Source organism: Artemia sp. Qi Xiang Cuo, chromosome 5 (genome assembly GCF_049724085.1).
Source record: "Artemia sp. Qi Xiang Cuo chromosome 5, ASM4972408v1, whole genome shotgun sequence".
Taxonomy (NCBI): domain Eukaryota; kingdom Metazoa; phylum Arthropoda; class Branchiopoda; order Anostraca; family Artemiidae; genus Artemia; species Artemia sp. Qi Xiang Cuo.
This window is the reverse complement of record NC_142798.1, coordinates 29,519,840-29,543,629: the sequence shown is the minus strand read 5'-3', so window position 1 is coordinate 29,543,629 and position 23,790 is coordinate 29,519,840. Positions and strand designations below refer to the sequence as shown.

Sequence of the window (23,790 nt, the reverse complement as noted above, 5' to 3'; positions counted from 1 at the left end):
CGTGACAACTGTATCAGTCCTTTACAAATACGCGCATTTCTCTCCATCATAGGAGCTATCGCAGCTCGTCCTTGAAAGACAACTCGTCAAAATACAGTCCGGCAGGACTGCCTTGGACAGAGTACACCCCGTCAGGAATTCCTAAAAACGAGCTTCACCCAACGATGTGTCGCCACCTGAAATACCCTTCCAGCACAAGTAATCCTTGAAAATCCCTCGCTTGAATTATGGCAAAAATACACCAAATCTGAACGTATAGTGAGGAAATTACCAGAACAAGCGACATATTATCATTGTTGATAAAGCCGCGAAGATTGTAATAAAAAAATTGTGATTTTACTTTATTTATTTATCGATTACTGTTGTGGTATTGCTGGTGTCTGTGACAATATCTTTTTTCATCTTTTTTTCTCTCAGTGATTTGTTTTCTCAACCTCTCCTCGGGCAAACTTTTGGGGCACCAATAACCCAGTGGCTAGTGGTGATATTTTTTTTTCCTGCATTTCAGTTTTTTAAGGTGTGGTGGCGATAGGCTCTGTGGCCTGAGTGCCAATATTATTTTTTCTATCCATAACGGTATTGATAGTATACAATTAGAGGTTGAAAAATACTAACAAATTGGTCGAACTACTTAGTCCTTCACGTAGCTTACGAATAATGTCAGAAGGAAACCCAACCATGATTTGAAAAATGGGTAAACTTTGAACTTGACAAGCTTTAGCTATTTAACATCAAATTAATTGAAACTGAAAACAGTTCTTATTTTCTTCCACTTGTAAGTAAAATTGTTCCTAGCAATATTAAAGGTTAATTAGATTTTTTCTTATAGTTATTTTCTTTTTTTGTCTATTTGTTTCGAAAATACTATTTGTAACTGTAAATGCGTAATATGGTCTATTTTACTTTTTTTCGGTTATTAACTTTTGTCTTTATCACTTTACCGTTTAGTTGTCACAGTTTAGAAAAAACTCTAGCACACAAATAGATCTTTGTAAAGACATAGATATCATTAGATCTCTTTGGAGATGTTTATATAAGACCCTTATTAAGTTCTGAGCTGATTCCGATGTAAAACAAGGCTGTATAATTTCTTCTTTCCTTTGGATTATTCTGATGTTAGATTATAGACAGGCATAACAGTCGAAAATAGTCAAAATGTGAATAATTGTTGAAAAAGCTAGTCGGTAATAGAGCCTAAAGCATACGGTCAGTAGGAAGCATGAAATAATCTATGAATTAATTAAAAAAACAAAGAGAAACATGTCTCAAACTTAAAACAAACAGACATTTTTATGGATGGAAAAATGAAACCTAAAACGCCCAAAAATTTAAAACGAATAAATGCAGAAAATATAAAAATGATGAAATAGATGAATAGATAAATCCTAAAACGAACAGAAAGTACCACAACTAAGAGTAGGGATATCGCCCCTTTATGTCGGATGATAGACTATAGGTTGGGGACAGACAAATATTGCCTCTATTTTTAACGACAGGAATCGATATAAACTAATTTCTCATAATATTTCATCTTGATTAAGGCTCTCTCGACTGTATCTACTCGTAATCTTAAGGCCCAAAAATGTGCAAGTAAAAAGACGTGTGCCTCTTTTTGAGCACCACTCGTCTCAACACATTTTTTTTTTAGATTAGGTCTCCTTTTTCCAAGATGTAGTTTCTAACTAGTCAAGGTCAACAAGGTTTTTTGGTCTATCTAGCTCTTTTCCTCGTCCCAATAAAATGCATGGTCTCCTTAGCCCAGCAACTATCCCTGAACTGTTCAAGTCGACCGAAAAAAGTTTTTTGGCCTTTTTCGGCCTCTTTTTTGGGGGGGGGGGGGGCCTGCTCCCAGACTAAGGTTTTCTTTTGCATTAGTAGCCACAAGGACTTGCAGTTTATATATAATTTTTTTCAGAAAAAAAACTTTACTGGCCTTTTTTGGGTCTAATTATCAGGTGAGCCATTTTTTTTTTCAATCGTGTTCCCTTCGCCAAAGTAATTTATTTAAAATTTTCAAACAAAACAAAATTTTATAACTCTTATTTAGTAGGTCTGTGTCCCCGACCTAATTTTTGTTTGGATAGATCTACGGGTATAACTTTCAGTTCATTCAGAAAATATACCCTTGGCTTTTGGGGGGGGGGCACATTTCATTCTATTTCCTCTTATGTATTGATGGCCTCTTCACATAGAGCTTATAAATTTAAGTTTTGAACTGATAAAAAAATCACTGTTTTTGGGGGACCATGCTGCCAAACTAGTTTCTTTTGGTTTTTGAAGCTGCTGTTCTGCCCTTGGCGGGAATTTTTGTTTTGACTCTCTTCTGCAAGTTTAATCGTGACTAATAATTGGCCACTGCTCAAAATTGATTTCTTTGTCTGAAGATATTCTTTCTTGGTATTTCAGTTAATTTTTTGCCGTGTTATTTAGGTGGTGTCATTGTTGGCTCAGTAGATGGCAGTCGAATCTGGGGAAAAGAAATAAAAGGAGAGACTTTAGCTGACGTCGCATGGTCCCCCGACAGTCGAATTATTTTGTTTGCTCTTGGAAGTGGAAAAATTGACTGTTATGACTCATCAGGAAATTTAATGGTAAAATTTATGTCGACTGTATCTAGTAAAACACGAATTCGAATATAATTACTTATTCATTGAATTGTACATGAAGTTCAAAAAATCATTTAGTACTCTTTTTGAAAAAGATGTAGCTCAATTTGGTGCTTTTGAACCTTAAAATAGGCCCAGGAGTGACATTGGAAAGAAATATAAGCAAGACAACCAATAACAAATTCAGAAAAATTTGTAGAAAAACTGAAAGCGTTCAAAATTGTAGAACATGTCTCCAAAACCGGATAAATGTATTTGAAATGGTTTACAAACATTTCTACAGTTCATACCCCTTGTGAATTACTGACAGCTAAAACCTTCTTTGCTTATAAGACGAACCCCCCCTTTCATACTACAGGACCTCTTTGGAGAAACTGTAAAATTTGGAGCTTTAAAACATACTTTGTTAGACATTAGACTTGCCACAGATGAAATTTACCAACCTCCTCCTTATTAGCTGGCATGGAACTCTGTAATGCTGTATTACCGTTAGTATTACTTTATATTATAACTATTCATTTTATAAGGACTATATATAACACCATGGCCTCTGAAAATTGGAGGTTCTATAAATATTTTTTGATAGCCATAAAAAAATCTCGGTATGTTTACTTAATAGTATTTGGCCCTATTCGGGCCAAGATTATTGTTTTGCTGCATAAAGTCTTAGAAACTGTATTTGGCTGTAGTAATACTCTACTGTTGCTTAAGAGGGAGACTAGAGCTTCAGATGTGCGTTCAAATGACTTAGCTCTCAATGTTGTACTTACTCTGGCTAATCACCTCGGCAGAAACAATCCAGAACAAATAAAGCAAACAACGAAAAAATGCGTTCGTGACCCCCGTCCCATTAGAAGTCCATAATTTGGTATTTTTGAATAAAGGGGCTAGATTCTTCCGACATCTTGGACAAGTCGAATCTTACCTGGAGGTTTTCATCAAAATTGACACCCATTTGGTGTTTTCTTTCTTCTTCTTGTTCAAAAATTATGTAACTTTTCTTATGCTAATACATTCTAAATGGCAATAAATTTGGATGGGTAAGTTTACCCTTGAATTTTACATGCTAAGAATCAAAATTCAAATTTGATTCTTTTGACTTGTATATTTTTATAAAAATTCTTTCTTTACAGCTTCAATTTTTTTTTTATCAAACTTCTTTTTTTTATCACCATGAATGGTTGAGTATTCATCAATGAATTAGATATTCATTATGTCACTATTTAAAGAAATAGCTTACTTAACTAAGAAGTGTTTAATGGCGGAAATGATTGGAACCAATTTTTTTCCTCCATGACAAAAAAAAGAGAAAAAATAGCCTACCGGTTCGGAGGTTTTCTTCCTCCTTAGAGCAATTTTATTGTTTCCTATTCGTATGCCAGGGCAATATTTGTGTATAAACAAGCTGTTTTATTGTTTTAATGAGAGATCATCCTATAAAACGCTTTTTTTTTGTACCTGTAACAGTCCATTCACAATCGCATTGCACAGTTTCGTTGCCCATAGGAGTTCTTTCGCCTGGCTATTTGACACTTCTTTCTAGAGAAGTTTTTGTTTGGGTGTATTTTTTATTTTTTATTCTGCCGTTTTTTTTTTTAATCGTTTTCTTTTCCTTTTTATTTTGTCTTCCCGTCGTTTAAATATAAATCTATATCAAAATGTTTAGATTAGATTTTTATTCGTTATCACTGTCCTTGTTAAAAGTTTTGCATGATCTTTTGAGTATGGTGGCATAAGATATAATTTGTAATTACTGCAAAATTGGGACACTCGACACATTAAATTCTTACATTTTTTTCTTTTAGCTTTCAATTCTAATTTTTTTTAAAACAGTTGTAATTCTGCCCTGCCAAAAGTTTGTTTTCTTCCTGGCTAAGACCATTTTTTTCCTTATAATAAAAAACAAATGCAGCTAAATCAGTCTTTTTTCTTGAAGTATTGCATTTGAACGGTTCCGAGTTAAACTTCTCAGAATCGGTAGGTTATTCAAGCTTACATATATGTTTTCATTTTGTTAATAATATTGTTATATTATTATATAACAATATTATTATTAATAATATTAATAATTATTATTATTATTAATGACAATATTTTTAATATATTCATTTTTAGTGCCCCCTTGAAGCCCAGTCTAAGTGGAAAGCTGTATCCGGTACAAAAATTGCTAGCATTAAGTGGTTTAATAGTCGTTACGTATATCCCGATCCTGATGTCCCATCCTTATGCATTTCCTACAAAAACGGATTTGTTGCACTTTTAAAGGATGAAATGGATACAGGTATGTAAAAGTGGTGAATTCTGGGATATGTTGACTGTGATCAATTTGAATATTAATAAGGGCTGCATATAAAACAAGAAAATAGATGTAATTACCCCCCCCCCCCCCCAAAAAAAACAACAAAAAAACAACAACAACAAAAACAAATAAACGCTCATTGAAAACGCTCTTCGAAAAATACAACAACAAAAAAGTCAAGCTAGAGTCCAAGCTATAAGTCAAGCTAAATCTTTAACTAGAAGCTATATCAGTTGAAAGATTAAGTTTAAAAAAGAAAGCAGAATAAAACATTCAATTTTAGTCTCTTTTTTTATCAGCGTTTTTCAAGTCTTTTATAATTAGGGAGACCTATAGAGGGCCAATTGGTCCGATTTTTCATGTGTTTTATTTTGTATTGTTGATACTGTATTCTTCGACATTCGGTACTAATCTAGTTTTACAAATGATAGTTTTATCGGCCGCCAAAAAGTACTTTGATGTCAGAAAAAAACAAAATCAAGTTGGTTAATGAGGATAAGCGGATATTGATCCTCTATATAAATCTACTATCTCTTGCAGCTAAAAAGAATTATTTCTTTAAAGAAGTAGTTGCATACGTAAGAAACGTTACAGTGGACTATAGTAATTATTTTTGGCTATTTACGAGATGAATGTCAATCAAGGTGCTTCACACTTTGGCATAATCATTTCTTAATTAGTAAGAAAAAGGGGAAAAAAAATCAAATAAAGGTGAAGGGCACCATTAAAACTTAGAACGAAATAAAATTATCAGCCGGAAAATAGACCAAAAATTATCCTTTTCCGAAATAAAATTTCGGACCCCAGTCTTTGTGCTGAGGTATCTCTAATGCTTTACTGCAACCATTTTTTAAGTGCACCAACCATTAGGTATGTCCGCAGGAGAATGCAATGTCGGTAAATGGGTGGTGTATTTGCAAGTTACTCTGTATGTGTTGATAAAGAAAAGTCCACAAAGATGAGCAGCCTCAAGCTCAGGATGGTACTCGATAAAGACGTACTTCTGAAATTAAAAAATGAGCTAGCCAATAAGGATTGGAATACAGAGTTTTCAGTATTTTCGAATATTGACTCGAAGTTTAGAGTCTTTCACCAAATAATTCAGCAATCCCTGGAAAAATGCTCTAAGAATATTAGGAAAAATAGAAGAAGAACTTCGAAGAAGCCAGCCTTGGATTACTCCGAGTTTATTGAGATAGATAAATAAGAATAATTTGTATGAGAAAAAGGTACGACATCCCTGCGATATAAATCGCAGGATAATAACCTAGACAAGATTGTTATAAAATAGAATTTGAAAAAGCATCTGGAAGTCCGTCGAAAACATGGAATGTGATAAGAATCGCTTTAGAAAAATCATATGGAGGAATCCCTAAGGAAATATTCCGAAAAGATGGAGCCAGTCTTACAAATCCAGAGGAAATTTGTGAAGAATTCGCTAACCATTTTTCGATAGTTGGATGGAGAGTGAAAGAGTCGATTATAAGCAAACCAAGCCACTAGGCTTTTCAAAATTACCTTCCCAAGGAGCTCGAAATCTCTTTAAATCTACTCCCAGTTCAGGAATCTGAGGTTCGAAAAATTGTTTATGGTATGAGAGGCATGGCTTCTCGCTCCGATATTGTTTCAATTAGAGTAATGAAAACATTTTGGGAAGTGATTACTCCAACTTTTGTTTCATCAATTAATTAGTGTCTAAAAGAGGGAGTATTTCCGAGCTGTTTTAAATCAGCAAAAGTTATACCAATACATAAAGGAGGGAATACTGGTGATGTTGAAAATTATAGACCAATTTCGATTTTATCTATTATATCTAAGATACTAGAAAAATGCTTTTCGGTCAGAATTTATCAGTACCTGGAAGACCAGAAAGTATTTATTCCTGCACAGTTTGGATTCCGTCAAGATCGCACTACTGAGCAAGCAAATATATATTTGACTAGCATTATTAATATGGTGTTAGATAATGGATATAAAGTGGCAACGCGGTTACCAATCGATACGGATTGTCTTTTCGACAATATTTTGTTTCTGATTTTAATAAGTAAGTGACAAGGAAGAGTGGATATTTCAATTATATTTTGTGTCTCATTTAATTCATGTTATTTGAAATAAAAAATTCGTATCGTAGCGTATCGAGAGGCAAAAATGGCATAAGCCTTTTTCAGAACTGTATATAAATGATGTCATTTCACGTGTTGGTAGAAAGTCTATCATTCACCGATCTATCCTAGGGCAGATCTAAGGTAGATTGAAAATCACAGTATCAAACAGTTGAAAATCACACCATCAAATTCAGCACATCAGATAACCATACTGTAGAGGTTTCAAGCTTCTAAATATAGAATTGCGAAATTTTCCATTTTCTGCCAGAAGAAAAATCACGGATGCGTATTTTTTACTTTTTTTCAGGGGTGATCGTATCGAATCAGCGATCCCAGCAGATCAGGATAGGGCTCGTTTGACTGGAAATCAAAAGTTTCTGTGCCGTTTTTAAGTGACCATAAAGATTGTAGAATAGCTAGCCCCCCTCCCATGCCCCCTTTTCCCCAAAGCCGTCCGATAAAAACTTAAGAGATATGCCTTTGGGGATATCAGATTTCTCACAGCCCTGGGTTTTCCTGGGGGATATTCTGCAAGGATGGATTTGTTCGGAGGAGTTTCTGGAGGAGGGTATTTTAAGTGGGAGGAACTTTGTTTTGAAGAATATTCTGTGGGAGAGGGAATTCTTAATTGGTGGGAGCTGTATTTCTCGCCACTATTTGAAAAACGATCAGAAATTAAATAAAAACATCAGTTTTATCAATTGAAAGTAAGGAGTAACATTAAAACTTAAAACGAATCAATAAGCTCTTCTGTCATTGAGGAATTGTGAAAAAAACGTCGTTTCATCACATTGGTCTTGTGTTTGAGCTTTTTTTGAAAAATTACTGGGGAGGGGAGGAGAAGTCAAAAGTTTAAGTAAAAGAGCAAACATTGGTTGGGGGCTGGTAGTTTCCATGCTGTACAGGGTAATTTCAGTTAGTTTCAAATTTTATTGTCGGCCTTTACTTGTATTACGAATATTTGTTTTATTTTAGTTTCCGGTCGTTGTTAATATGAGTCGTTCTAAATGTGAGAAGGAGTATTTTTTTCCTGAAATGTAATAAAATGTCAGTGAGAAGTAAAGAATTGAGAAGTAAGAGTGATTTAGATTATGTTATTTTCAGGATAAAATACTTTTTTTAAAATAAGGGGAATGAAACACTAGCTCTTGAGACGTATGTTCAATATTTTGTCACAATGCTTTAATGCTTAAAAAATATTTTTTTTTTGTTAAAAAAAATATCGCTTCCATAATAAGACCACCCTTTCAGCATATATATTGCAAACTTAGCTGATGAAAGGCTTAAAAATTCTGGCCTGAAAATACACTTTTTGAGGTCTTTGGTTCCCCTTCCTATAGAGAATTTCCTGAACATCCTAAAAGTTGATGTGGAACTATGTAATTTCATGTGACCCTGAACTGGATTGGGTAAACGGTTAATAATAACGGTTCATTTGTTTTAAACCGCATATATATTTAGGGATGAATATATCACTGTGTACCTGTTTGACCTCTGAGACTAGTGTGCTTTCAATAGTTTTCTTGATTGGCTTGAGATAGCCATTCAGCTAAGCTGATTGGACAAAAAGGCAGAAATTGAGTTTTTACTGCACTCTTATATGTTTTGTTTAAAAAAGAATTACAACTCTACTCTTATTTTCTGTTCAAACAAGGCCTCTCTTGATTACTACGACTACCGAGTTACTACAATCACCCTTGGGGAAAATCATTCCTTTTTGGAGAAATGCGAAACATTGTAGTTTTGTAGATCGGGTCTTGAAATCTCTGCTGCATGGTTTTCTCGTATATTGAATTTTGTAATTCAATCTTCATTAGGATCAGCTTTCTCCTTTTTCAGGAAATTTTCCCCGGAGATTTATTCCCCTTTTTCAAATCATACAAATTTTCTCAAGGTATTGACTTTTGATGGGTAGCTCTACAGTTAAAGAGAAAACAGATTCTTGTGATGTACAAAATGTTCGCGAAATTCCTTGTTTTAGAGTTTCAGTTACTGGTGGCCGGGGTTGTCTTTATTTACAGTTCGTTTTGGTAAGTGTATTTTATGTCATGTCCCCAATATCTACACCATTAAGTATTCACTGAATTATTTACTGTAACGTAATGGAAATGAGCCTTTTTCAAATTATTTTACTTGCTATTAATGTTTGTCACAGTAGTTTGTGTGCGTGTTTTATTGGTGTGATGTTATTAAGCCTTAAGGGCTGAACTAATGACGCTCGCTTGTCATTAATGATAAAGAAAGTTGGCATAGTAGACGATCTAGCATCGTGAAGATGAGGCACCATTCTAGATTTTCTATCTTTAGAAAAAAATAGAAAATAATTCTAGATTTTCTGTCTTTACATGTCATCATTAGATTAAAATGGGACAGAAAGACGGACGAAAGAAACTTGAGGTTTTAAAAAATCTCATGCTGCGTGATGCTTTTTTTATAATACCTATTTGCTTCATAGGACATATGGGAAACCGACCAAGACTGGAATTATAAGTTATTGCACGGTTTTACACGATATAATACTATTAAATATTAGTGGCAGCTAGTTAGGAAGCCCGACCTCGGACCAAGAAATTATAAATGACATTGAGTTTTCCCATTACAAATTGTAATTTTTATAAATATTTTTTTTGCTGAAATACTTGGAAAAGCTATGTTCTTGCAAGACTTTACTTCTAGTCTGATGGAACTTTATTTTTAATGTTCACATTGTCCCCTTCATGGGAACAATGTGAGACTCGTAGGAACGCCATCAGGATTTAGATTTTATCTATACCAGCTCATAACAGTGGCACTCAATTGGGTTTTCTGGTCCGAGAAAACAATCTAGATCACAAAACAATCACAATCACAAGTTCGAGAAAATTTGTATAGAGCCTCAATTTTCGCAAAAAATACAACGTGGGGCCATCAATAACGTTTTCCCATACTGTTATTTTTATTACTATCATTATTGCTACTTAATGCTCTCTGTTATTTTTTGGTACTATACTATTCGTTTTTTTCCATCATTCCTTTTATTGTTACTTTCAGAGCCAATAGTTTTTAACTCAAAGCTAAGAATAAGCTGTTGCCAATGGAATCAAAATGGAACGGTTTTTGGAATTGGTGGCAGCTATCTGGGAAGCCCAAGCTCGGATCAAGAAATTATAAATGCCATTGAGTTTTATTCTGCTTATGGAGAGGTGAGAATTTAGAAGTAAATGGTACCTGCCGTAGCCTACCAGATCGATATTCTGGCACTACTTTCCGCTACACAAAACACGCCATAAATTTATGTAGTTAAACATTGAGTCTAAAGCCCAAACAAACCTTCAACTGAGAAAATTAGGTTCAATTTCTTTTGATTCATATTTCTTTTTCGCTTAGTCAAACAGATCGTGGTAACGAACTGTAAGTAAGGAGCGACCCGGCTCAATGGTAACCGAAACTCTAGAAAAGGGGATTTTGATACTAATAGATACATCAAAAGAATCAGATTTTAATGCTCATTTCAAATATACAAGTTTCATCAAGTTTAGTCCTACCCGCCTGTTTAAATTTACGCGCCTAAGAAAATTTGGCTGATTTTCGAAAAAAGGGGGTAAGCCCCCTAAAAGCTATAGAACCTTAATGAAAATCACACCATCATATTCAGCGTATCAGAAAACCCTGCTGCAGAGGTTTCAAGCTCCCATCTACAAAAATGTGGAATTTTGCATTTTTTGACAGAAGAAAGATCACTGATGCGTGTTTGTTTTTTTTTTTGTTTTTTTTTTTTTCCAGGGGTGATCGTATCGACCCAGTGGTCGTAGAATATCGTGGGATGGCTCATTGGAACGGAAATTAAAAGTTCTAGTGCCCTTTTTAAGTGACAAAAAAAATGGAGGGCAACTAGGCCCCCTCCCGTGCTCATTTTTTTCCCAAAGTCACCCGATCAAAATTTCGAGATAGCCATTTTGTTCAGCATGGTCGAAAATATGATAACTATGTCTTTTAGGATGACTTATCCCCCGAAGTCCCCGGGGAGAGGGCTGAAAGTTATTAACTTTACCCAATGTTAACATATAGTATTGGTTATTGGGAAGTATACAGACATTTTCAGGGGGGATTTTTTCTAGTAGTGGGCTGGGGGTGAATCGGGGGTTATGTGGGAGGATCTTTCCATGAAGGAAGTTTTCATGGGGGAAGGGGCATTGCTATGAAGGGGGCGCCGGATTTCCCAGCATTATTTAAAAAAAAGATCATAAATTATATAAAAAAAAAGTTTTTCAACTGAAAGTAAGGAGCAACATCAAAACTTAAAACGACCGAAAACATTACGTATAAGATGGGGTTGACCCCCTAGTCAATACCTTGCTCTTTAAGCCAAAGATTTTTTAGTACTTTCATAAGAGCTATTTATCTAATTAACGTACCTTGTGATTAAGGTGTCATTTTTAAAGAATTGGAACAAAATTCGAACTTTAGCTTAAATCGCAAGGTATTGACTAGGGGGCGAACCCTCTAATATACGTATTAAAAATATATGAATATAGATGTTCAGTTTGTAACTGCTGGTGTACCAGCTTGCAAATCTTCTTCAATGGAGCTTTCCACTCGAAAGCAGAAACGAAGAAGCAGAAGCTGGGAGGAACAACTCCAGAGAGAACAAATCTCTGACATAGACTATATGTATATAACTCTACTTTAGCTTTTACATTGTAGGTACAGGCCCAAGAACTAACTAAGACCATCCTTCTTGGCTTCAAGAAAGAATTCTATGCAGCCTTCTAGAATGTAATGCCACATTTAGCAATCCGTTCAGAGAACCTAACTTTCCCATAAAACCGTAGAGGTTAGACCCTTACCCCATTCTGAAATCGTCAGCAAAGAAGGAAAAACACGGGCTAGTCTTAGGTGTTGCTCCCGCCATACAGTTATAGATACTTTTGGACTATATAACAAATTACTTGTTTTGTATAGACTTTGAACTTTTAAATTTTTGTCTTAATTTTTGTCTTTTGTATTTCCTTAATGGCAAAGGAAACAAAAAGGTAAGAAAGCGATTCGAAGTTTTCAAGACATTAAAATAGAAATCAACCAAGAAAAATCAAGCATTCAAGAACCTTGGAGTATTTTTATCAATAGCTATGGGATTACTATAATCTTTCTTGGACATCCTACTTCAAAGTTAATTAGCCAAATTCAAACTAATTTTGTGCTATGAAATTTTCCGGTAAACTTAAAAGAAAGAGGATTAAATTATATTTGCACGCTAATCTGATAATACATTTTAGTGATGTATTGAAAAGTTTTTCCTTCTAAGAATATGAATTGTGACTTTTTACAAAATAACTTTTTGGCATCCCTGCCTACCATAAAAAAATCGAAATATTTTCATTTAAATATGGCGATTCCCTACCCCCCCCCCTCCCCCTCTGGATACCACTTTGATAGGATACCATCTCGGCTTTAAATTAAAAAAATAATTAACTTTTTGGTATCTCCGCTTTCAATAAAAAGAAATTCGAGGTATTATAGTTTAAAAATTATAAAGGTCGAACAAGAAAAATGTCGAAATTATTCAGATATATCTCAAATTACTGGAAAACTACCTCATAGATTCACCGTGGATTTCAACAAGATCCAAGGAATCTAATTGATAGGGAGAACATACAAAAGCCAAATTAGGCCAGTAGCCTATGAAGAATCCAAAAATACCATGACAATGAACAAGTTCCATTGGGAGCAGTGGGTCTATCAAAATATTTCTATGGTTTCCCAGGGAATTTGATATCATTTTCTTCCGTCTCCGCTTTAAATGAGAAAAAATAATTATCTTTTTGGCATCTCTACTTTCAATAAAAAAAGGTTGAGGTATTATCATTTAAAAATGATAGCCTCCTTCCCCCCCCCCTCTATAGGCAATCATTTACATTTTTTTTATGAATTATATTTTTGGGGTCACTTCCGTTTCAATTTTCATTTCCCCAATCTTGTACATAGTCTATAGCTTAATTTTGTCTCAATAGAAGTTTTTTTTTTGGGGGGGGGGGTAAAATTTAGTCAGAAAGAAGATTGTATATTCATTAATCTATAAGGTGTTCAACGACTGTATATTAAACATTAAGAAGATGTATTTAAAAACAGCAGAAGAAAATAAAATTCTGCAAACTTACGATTCAGCTGTCGCAACTATCTGTTGAATATCAATTTCAAAATCCAAATGAACATGTATAGTGTATGCGTTCCGTTCAACTTAAAAATAAAATTCTTGACTACGAATGATGTTGGGAAACTGCATTCGAAATGGTTTAATCTCATTTCATAAGGACGATACTTTTGTCAACATATGAAGAACCATGTATATTGCAATTGTATTGTGTCTGTTGTGGTTTTTATGCAAAGGAACACAAGAGACGAAAATTAACGAACAAGAGAGTAGTGAAGAATTATGGTATGCAAAGTAATATTTGGCAGGGATAGTCACTAGTGATAAATTACTAGAGGTGGCACCGTGAGTAGGTGATTTTCGGAGATTCGGGGAACCAAATCTTTTTTTGGGGTGACACGTAGATTTTTGGGGAAATCCCCAAAAATTCGGGGATAATGCAAGCCCTGCTTGATTTCTAATCAGGAATATCGAAACACTTAACCACACGAGAAAAGAACTTTGCGGTTGACGCAATAAAAAATGGCGCAAAATTAATTCAAAGTCAGCCGAACGCCGCCACCTCTGCCGGCGGCAGCGCGCCGGTGGTGCGCCGGCGACTTTGTGACACTTCGGCGGCGGTCAACCGGGCCTCTCGTTGGCGGCGTTCGGTCGATCTGCCGGCGTGACACCGAGGTCTAGTTTCAACCACGAACTGTCTCTGAGCATTTTTTTAGAAGCAATTTAAACTACTGAATCGTATGTAAGATATGACTAGTTAATTTCACAGCTGAAGATTAAAGACGGTATGTTCAGGCTATTTTTAGTGTTATCTTGTATTCTACAAGTTGATTTAAAAATCTGTGGATTAAAAATCTTAATTTATAAAAAAAATAATTGTTTTTCTTCCTAATTCTTCTTTCTTTAATAATTCTTTAAAAGGTTGTATCAAAGAGAGAAAGAGATATTACTGTCCTATATATCCACAATTCCAATCTTCTGTGGCGTATTTTTGTACGCCAGTCACTTCGAAAGGTTAGATTCTCTTTTTTTTCTTTTTCTTTTTTGTTTGGCACTGAGGACGACTAAGCGGAGGTCCTTGTCGAAATAGTCACTATTTTCTTCTTTTTCGTCGTTTTCTACTGGCTGACAAAATCCTCGTTTTTTCACCTTTTTTTATTTTATTTTTCATTTTGTTATTTTCTTTCCTCTCTGAGTTTCATTTATCACATTATTCTTTATTTTTGGAGATATAAATACCCCGCGTTTTTAATACCTGATTCCTTTTTTTAAAAACCGTATTAAGGTCAGAACTTGCAACTAATGATTTTGTTTGAACATTTATTACTCTTATGGTTCGTTTACACATTGTGGAAATCCATGCGGAAATCCGTCCGTATATGTTCGAACTATGGCTAAAATAACGCTGCATTTTAAGGCAAAGTTTCAAATTATTGCAACAGCATGACCTATGTTCTTACCCTCTTCTGAAAGCTGTTGAACAATAGAGAGCCAAACGACACCGTTTTTGTTAGTTTTCTTATAGCCTGGGTGCGTAGGATCATAGAAGCTGGGAGTAGCCTTGAACCAAAGTTATAAGATCGTGTAGTTTTTGATGATTCATACTTATGATTTTATTCATTTAAAAATCTTGCCAAGATTTCGTCCTGATTTGACCAAAACGTTGCGGAGAGATAGAGATTTTTTCTAGCACAAACACGGACGGAATTTCCGCGCGGATTGCTATATCCGCATGAATTTCCGCAATGTGTAAACGAACCATTAACCTAATTGATTCTTTTGTATGAAGTTTTTAAGACAATAATGAGAAAGTAAACTCCCTGTTTCCTGTATTTGTGCTAAAAGTTGAAAAGTAAAAGCAAAAAATGTTTTAATTAAAAAATTAACAAGCTCAGTTAAAACTAAGCCCATTGAACATCCAAACTAATCCTGTTAAAGTTTATAATTCGATACTTTTTTTCCAGCCGCTTTCTGTTCTTAAGGTTCCCGGGAAGACTTTTACATCATTTTCCTGGGAAGGAATGTCCTTAAGGATAGCAATAACTGTAGATACAAATCTTTATTTTGCTACTGTGCGACCAGGATACAAATGGTGCAGCTTCGGAAACACGATTGCATATGCTTTTAACAAGCCTGATAAACTGGAGACATATATTATGTTTTGGGATGCTAAGAATAACGAGGTAAGTACAGAAATATCAACTAATAGCAAATAGTTTAGTTCTCCCATAATGTGAAAAGCTATTATTATCGACACTGTTTTCTTTCTTTTAATACAAAATTATAAAGTATATATTTACTATTGAGGAAACTTAGTTCTTGTTTGAACGAACCTTGGATTTTTTTAATCAACCGTTCACAAGCTGTTACAAAATGCAATTATTTCCTACATTATTTATCCTTTCCTTTTTTGCTAGTTTTAAAATTTTTATTAGTACAGAATTTCCCCTCTCGATTTTTTTTGGGAGACGTAAGAAAGAAATAGAAACAGAAAGAGAGAGAGAGAGAGAGAGAGAGAGAGAGAGAGAGAGAGAAGAGCAATAATAGGGTTGGTGAAAACTCAACTGGGATTGAATGTTTAATTTCTAATCGAAAAATCGTGATGAAAATATACATAGTTTACACTCATCATCTAGAATTAACTAGTGAATCAGATGCTACTCTCCATTTTCGTTTTTGTAGCTGTTTTTTTTCTTTTGTCTAAGTTATTTTAATTACAGCTTTAATCACTGTTTTTTGTGTGCCAGTTATTAAGTTTCTTCAGATCTTCATTTCTCTCACGTATTGAATTCTGGCTTTTGTGTTTTATATTTTTGTTATACTGAGAACGGTTTGACGGAGGTTTTTGCTGAAATATTATTTGGCAACAGTTCTTTGAAAACATTTTTTTTCTAACCTTATTTTTGTTCGCATTTCTATGTTTTCTTTTCTATTTGACTATTTTATTGATCTTCTCTTGTTTTATAGCTACTAAATACCCGACGTGATTATTAGTTTTGTTATGCTAAGTACTTTGTAACTGTAACCGTTTTTTGCCACTATCAACATTTCTGTAGGATAAATTTTGAACAAAAATGATCATTTCTTCTAGAGATATGTTAAGTCATTCCGTCAGCTGAATGCTATATGTGAAGGAAATGAACACTGCCTAATTGCTGCTCGGACTGAAGAAGGAAAAGACTGTCTGATTTGGTGCAATACTCTAGGAACACCAATCGATAGTAAGTTCGTCAAAGTTTACAAGTGATTGAACAAAACGTTGAATTAAATACAGACAAGCTCGCACTTTTTAATTAAAAATTGATACCTGGGTAAAGTAGGGTCTTATTTACGTTCAAAAATAAAAGTTTGATATATTCTGAATAACTACTGCAACATACACAAAAGAATTCTTTATGCAACTGAGTAAAAGGGCTTTTTAACTTATACACTTGTTTGATTTTAGTCCTTTCCCTTCTCTCTCTCTCGGTCTTTCTATATTTTTTGGACACTCTCTTCCAGCTATTGGTGTTTGGCTGTGGCAATTCTGATCCCGTTGAACAGTGGAGATTCTAGGCCTTGGTAGGGGAGAGGGGCAGCTGCCCCCCAGTTTTTCTGACATTTGATATTAAATCATTTTTTTACAATCCTGTGGTATACCTTACCCTCACCCCCTCCCTAGATTATGAGGCCTAAATTTAGTGGCTTTAATTTTCTTTTCTTTCAGAATTTGACTGTAAGTTTGTCACTGGTTTTGAACTCAGTGACAGAACCCTTTTTTTGTTTAGTTGAACTAAATCAATTTTGATGGAGCCGGAAAGATCTCATTGATGCTTAATTTGCTTCAAACTGCGATTAAGATGACGATGGCAAACAATTGTCCATAATGAACCTTGAAGTTTTTTTCATATATTTTACCTGTTTTCTGTTTTTTACCAACCTCATAATTTTTCGTTCTTAAGTAATGTTCAATGAATAAATTACTCATTCTATCTATTTAACTTTAACTAGTTTTGAGTCTATTGTTTTTTTTTAATCTTTTTTATGTCACTGTCCTTTTTTTTCATTTTTGACTTCAAAAATAGATTCGGCCCATTTGGGCTTCTGATAGTGATTTTTTGAAATAAATATATTTTCTTATTTTTTTATAATATTTTATTTATAACTTATGATTATTTATATACTTATTTTGTTCAATCCTCTTGAAAAAAAGTACCAAAGTATAAATATTAGTGATGTGATGGAACGATCAAGTGGGATCAAGGATTGGACTATCCAGGAATTTGTTAAGGTATCGCGAGAATTTTTGTCGATTCTGAAAACATTTCATTTATCAAGTTTGGTTTTCGTCAGCAAAGATATTTTATTTTTTGTCAATCATCATTCAAATTTACTCACTAAGTAGAATTTTGGCTTCTCGTTAAGTCTGATAAGTCTTTTAAGTCGTTAAGTCTCGTTAAGTCTTCTCGAATCTGATAATAAACAAGATTCTGATTGGAGATAACCTAATCTTGTTAAAAAGTAATTAATTCATTTTTGAAGAGTTTGAAACCATAAAGTTCTTCGCATGAGCGGATCCAGGATTTTTTTCGGGGGGGAGGGGGTTACTAATTTTTGACTTTTTCGGGGGGTTTTACTAATTTTTGACTCAGTTCTCGACTAATTTTACTGATTTTTACCTAGGTTTTACTAATTTTCGACTTATTTTCGACTCGGTCAAAAATTTCGGGGGGGGGGGGGTTCAAACCGGGTAAGCACCCCCCCTGGATACGGCCTTGGTTCTTCGTAATTTGCCAATAAGATTGGCAAACAATAAAATATGTTAGCTGACGAAAACAAAACTTGATAGTTAATTTGTTATCAAAATCGATCAAAATTCTTGCGATACTGACCCCAAGTCTTATAAAATTTCCTGATAGTCCGATTCCCGATCTCAATTAATTGTCTCATCACGAATATTTATGCTTTGGTCTGTTCAAGAGAATTAAGCAACATAAGTGGAGATTGCGGAAGATTAGATTTTTCTATTTGTAGAAATAAAGTAAGTGCAAACTCTTTCCCATCATGTGGGGGAAAACATCATAGTTTCTATCAAGATGTGTAATTTTTAAGCCTGAATTTTTTTCTTCTAATAAGGCATATTTGTTAAATAGTCTGGGCAATTAAGGTTTAAAAACGGTCGACGATATTAAAATATTATTACTTAAGCTGCAAATCCCTTTTTCTATAGTTTTTTTTAAAATAATAGAAGCTCATTTTAATTATACCGTGACCGGTATATTTTGGTAAGATACAGTGTCTTTCAGTGGCAGATCCAGGGAGGGGCGAGAGGGGTGCCCCCCTAACATAGTCCAAAGTAGTGTAATTTACTTAATTAACGCAAATTTGCGTTAGTAACTTGTTCATAACGCAAGTTTATCGAATCAACCTATTTTAGCGCAAGTTTATCGGATCAAACTATTAAAATAAATCCTCATAATGATGACAATAAGGATTCAATCAATCAATTTATTTGAAAGAAACACAGAAAAAATTATTGAACTTTAGACCCCCACAAAGGCTCTTTGGCCTGATATTATCATACTGATGCAATAACCTTGAATCAGTACGATAATAACAGTCGTCATCATACTGACCTTGCTTGTACCGGAGTGTAAAATAATTGACGAAAAAGACTCAATTAACCTATTTAACCAAAGAGACTGAATTAACCAACTTCCCTGAAATTTTTATTTCAAGGCAATTTTTCTGAATATATTAAGGGCCTTCTGTCGTTTCAGGGCTTAGTGGTTATTGAAATGATTTGAATCCATTCCTGCAAACAGAGTAAACGTGGAAATTCCAACTTTGCTGAAAAAGTAAAATGCCATCCCTATTAATAACAAGGAACAGTAAAAAAATGATAAATACCAAAAGTGTCTCCACTTAGATTGATTCTAAATTAAAATAATTGACACATTTTTTGGCAACTTACCAAAAGAAATTAGTTTAAGCAAATTAATGCAATTTAGCACTAATTTGCAGACCCGCTCACCGTGCACACAAACTAATGGTGCGATCTTTATAAAAGCTGTAGCATAACATTCACCATTTTTTGAAATTGCAATATAAAGACACCTATAAGCGGGGGATGAGGGAGTAGGGGTGGCACTTCCGTCCTAGATTTTGAATAGTACCCTCTTTGGTTTATTGAAAAAGACTTTTTTGTATATTTTCATTGAAAAGGAAATCAAGAAAATAAAAGAAATAGCCCTCCCCTAGGCTCCACTGTGCCCCCATTCCCATCCTGCATTCTTACAAATTTTTGCCAATGAATGGTACAAAACAATACCGTCCAGTTTGACATTCTGACACAGAACTGTACATGTGTATAAATAGTGTTTAATGATAATATTTTTACCATTGATTATCGGATAGTTTTTCCTTCAATCTAAATTTGAATAACTCTTAGTTAAGTTTTTATACCTAGGATTAATTGAAACCTCAGTATTGAATTAGCAAAAGCGTCGCCTAATCTATGTTCTCTAATTGCTTTTACTTGATGCTTAAAATTGATCATGTTCTTTTAAAATAACGGAATGCAGAGGAACTACCCCCCCCCCTCACTTTCTGCCCAAAAAATAGTGAATATGGATCCATGAGTTTTTTGTTGTTGTTGACAATCTAAGCATTCTATATTTCAAAGTCTTTATTTTATTTTTAGTTTAATTTCTAAGTATAAGTTAGGCGTAACCGAACAAACAACTAGACAGTCAACTGCTTCTAATAATTGTATTACCAACAAAACAGTACAACTCTAACTACTAAAGGACATTTATTCGTTGTCAATTTTAACTACGAAATATGGATTGAAATACTTGTATTGACAATACAAAACGGTTATTTAAATTCAAAAATATTTGTATTCAGTTTCTTTAACTAGTATACCTCCATCAGCTATGTCTTCCATAAGCTATTTTTTCCTGCTCTTGCAGGTCGCATGATTGGATTTAGTGCTACTTACCTGTCATCAGCTCAAAACTATTTAACTGGTGCTTCACCATATTACGTTTGCGTTTGGAACCTGCGGTCGACAAACTCTAGCTTTGGTACTAGGCCTGAAGAAAGTAAGTAAGATGCATAATTAATTACTCAAACTCTATTTATAAAATTGATATAAGGAAACGTGTTTTCTTTGGAAGTGCAGCACCACACGCCTTCATCACTGGTTATAAAACTTACATGGTTAATCTCTAGTTAGTAAAATGGCACAATATAATGTATACAAAGAGAAGATGGAGCGAAAAAAATGTGTTTTCGTCGAGTTTTTGTTATGTTGGTGGCGCTGTGCAAGGGGTAAACCTATCCCGGAAAAGCGTCCTGCAAAACTGTTAGGCCCATATTAGATTCGGACAATTGGTCGTAAAATGTCCTAAAATTATTTCTGTCAACTACTAATTGCTCAAAATTGAATAATTTTTTAACGTTAATGTTTTTTTGAGTAAGTTTAGGTGGTGGATAAAAGCAGCTGGGAGTGGGGAAGATAAAGTGAAAAGAGAAGGAAAGAGATGATAAGAATTATGTGTGATCAAAGACGAACTTAAAGTACAAAACCTAGAAATTGATCTTCATTTAAAGAAAATTGGTCATTATTCTCATGAATTAACCTAACATACAGGCAGTTCCAGGTTTACTAATACGCCCACTAAACCCAGTTCTAGGGGTACGCAATGCCAGGGGTAGCAATAAATTATCACTGAGTGATTTTTTTCTTAACAAAACTAGACTGATGTGATTTATGGCTATGCAATGGCAGCTGAGAGCTCGGTATCACCTCTGTCTTTGGTCTCTTTGATTAATTTTGGCTCATCAGTTGTGTTCTGTTCGGTGCTTCCGCTATCCCTGAATTTTTGGGGATTTCCCTCCTAAAAATTTCCTAAAAATTTTGTAAAAACGAAGCGGCAAAACCGTTGGGCCTAGAAGCTTCAAAGCTTTAAATCCTGCTCTGAATACAGGAACTTGTTCTAAATATTTATCTGTAGGTGACGTGAGAACGAAATGGGGGCACCAATAGCCTTTTCCGTAGATTCTCAGTTTAGCTGGTAATTTTGAAAAGAAGCATTAACGTTAGACCGCAGAATGAACACTGCAGTGAAACGTAATGTAGAATAAGTGTTTCTGTTGAGTCGCATCATATAAAAAAGTGACAGAACTGTATGTTTTTTTTGCCGTAAAATTTCTAAGTTCTAAAATAATTTATTTGTTGTTATTAGCCTGATACTTTTTGCAGGAGTTGTGCTGGATATAACCATCCTTGATTTCCAGGAAAAATTTTCCATGGAGGGAAATTTCTGGCATGATTTACAAAACTATCAGGAATTAAGGTATTTTTATTATGAAAGTGTGGAAAATTCAGTGAGAATGGAGTTGTTTGGTGTAAATTTTTCTGAAGACAGGGGGGAGATGGTATTTTATGTTGGAGGAACTCTACATGGGGGGATGCAATTTTCCATGAAGGGGAGCTGGATTTCCTGGTATTATTTAAAAAATTGTCAGAAATTAAATTTTAATAAAAGTTTCTCAGCTGAAAGTAAGGAACAACATTAAAATTATGTATAGGAAAGGAGTTTAACGAGCAATTTTGAAAAGAAGCATTAACGTTAGAACACAGAATGAACACTACAGTGAAACGTAATGTAGAATAAGTGTTTCTGTCGAGTCGCTTCATATAAAAAATTGACAGAACTGTATGTTTTTTTTTGTCGTAAAATTTCTAAGCTCTAAAATAATGTATTTGTTGTTATTAGCCTGAACCTTTTTGCAGGAGTTGTGCTGAATATAACCATCCTTTTTAGCATAAGTTTCCATATTTTTCATTAAATCTTTGAAAAAATTATCGTTTTCCTTTTCTTTGTGAAGTCCCTCATCAATTTAACTTGTAAGTTGACATTCCTGAAAAGATCTATCCAAATTAGATTGCTAGTTGCCCCGATTTAACCTTGGTGCAAAAGAACTTAGCTGAATTTGTCGTTGAAATTGACGGTGGCCTTCAAAAAGAAATAGAACATGATGGAACTATTTTAGAATTTATTTAAGAAGATGAGACTTGAGGTTAAAGCAGAATAAAAAATACATATTCTTTTAAAGTGTGTTCCGACGCTTTTACCTTCTTTTCTAAAAGGCAAATGAAAATATGTAGAATAGGCTACTTAAACTCACACTTTGGCATCTTTATGGAGACTATTACGTATAGATTGCGATATAAATCTAAATTTTCTTGATATTTCTTTTTCTGTAGAATTCATTCAGTAAGTGTTGCAAGGTTGAATTGCTTCAAGTTTTACTTAATTGACAAAATTTTACTTTGTATGATTTTCGTGGACTAGTGCCCTTTTTAATAGTAAAAAGTGAAGGGCAACTAACCCCCCTTCCACACCCACCATTTCCCCAAACACATCCAATCAAAATTTTGAGATAGCCATTTGTTCAACGTAATTAAAAGGAAGAAATTCTGTCTTTGAGGATGACGACCTCCCCATAGCCCTCAGGGCAAGGGTTGTAAGTTGTGCCCTTGGGGCAGGTAAGGTTTATATAGAAAGGGTGATCGTATAAAATTCGGAGGGGGCGCTTATTGGATTGGTAATCAGAAGTTCTAGTGTCCTTTTTAAGATTAAGAGTGATCGAAGGGTGGATCCTCCCCCCCACGTATTTTCCCGAACTGCATCCGATAAAAATTTTGAGATGGACATTTGCTGTCATAGAAACTTCAGAAAAGGCTCATTCGATGGGAAATTGAAAAGGCTAGTCCCTTTTTATTGGTCAAAAGTGATTGGAGGGCAACAAGCCCCCTCCCCCCTCGCCCATCAATTTACAAAACACAACAAATAAAAATTTTGAGATAGCCATCTTGTTCAGCGTAGTTGAAAGGTCTAGAAATTGTGTCTTTGACAACACCCATACCTTCTCAAGATTAGAACATAATTTGCACTTTACTGAAAAAAATGGCTGTGAATTGTCAGTTTAGTATACGTATTTTATTTTGGAAATTGTATTGTTACTAGGACTTGAAACATGGGACGCTCAGGCTTTGCAAGTGTTTGTGAAGGAAGATTTTTACGTATCGTTCTTATTCTTCATTAAAGCTTTGTCTTGTTTGTTTCAGAAATTTCGTCGTCAGTCAGCTACTACCATTTGAAAAGTGGAGTGCTTATTCCTTGCAAACTACCATTGGACGCACCTAATCCTGATGAGGTCAGTAAATTTCTTACTTTGCTTGTCCAGTTTTAAGGCTAGAACACAGTTTTAAGGCTAGATAAAATGGGTGGTAGCATTGCTGGTACTGCTACCACTACTGCTAACAAAGCATGTCCGCAGGTAGAGGGGGCTGTGACCATGTTCCGTTCCATATCTCTAGATATTTCCTATTTTTTAGTTTTTTCACGTAATACACACATTTCTTACGCTTTTTCATTATACATCCCCTCACACAAAAAGGAAATCCTGTGTTCGCACCCTCTTGGGATAAAATACGGTAAAAAAAACCCATCCATTTCATAGTAGGCAAAATTTTTATGTTGAATGACATTTAAAAGTTGAACATTAAGGTCTCTAACCTTGTCTGATAATTTTTTTTGGGGGTGGGAGGGCTTACTTCTGTTCTAAAAATTGATCAGATTCTCATATGGTAATTCT

At 34.5% G+C, this 23,790-nt stretch overlaps 1 protein-coding gene across 2 annotated transcripts in view; it reads left to right on the top strand.

Moving 5' to 3' along the window:
• Oseg4 (intraflagellar transport protein Oseg4) overlaps positions 1-23,790 on the top strand; it is a 182,665-nt gene that overhangs the window by 94,100 nt on the left and 64,775 nt on the right. For both annotated transcript variants that reach the window (XM_089088804.1, XM_089088805.1), the window contains 7 exons: positions 2,431-2,591; positions 4,722-4,887; positions 10,041-10,192; positions 15,105-15,323; positions 16,232-16,361; positions 20,094-20,225; positions 23,261-23,349. In XM_089088804.1, coding sequence (XP_088944930.1) covers positions 2,431-2,591; positions 4,722-4,887; positions 10,041-10,192; positions 15,105-15,323; positions 16,232-16,361; positions 20,094-20,225; positions 23,261-23,349 — 1,049 coding nt within the window. The remainder of the gene's footprint in view (positions 1-2,430; positions 2,592-4,721; positions 4,888-10,040; positions 10,193-15,104; positions 15,324-16,231; positions 16,362-20,093; positions 20,226-23,260; positions 23,350-23,790) is intronic.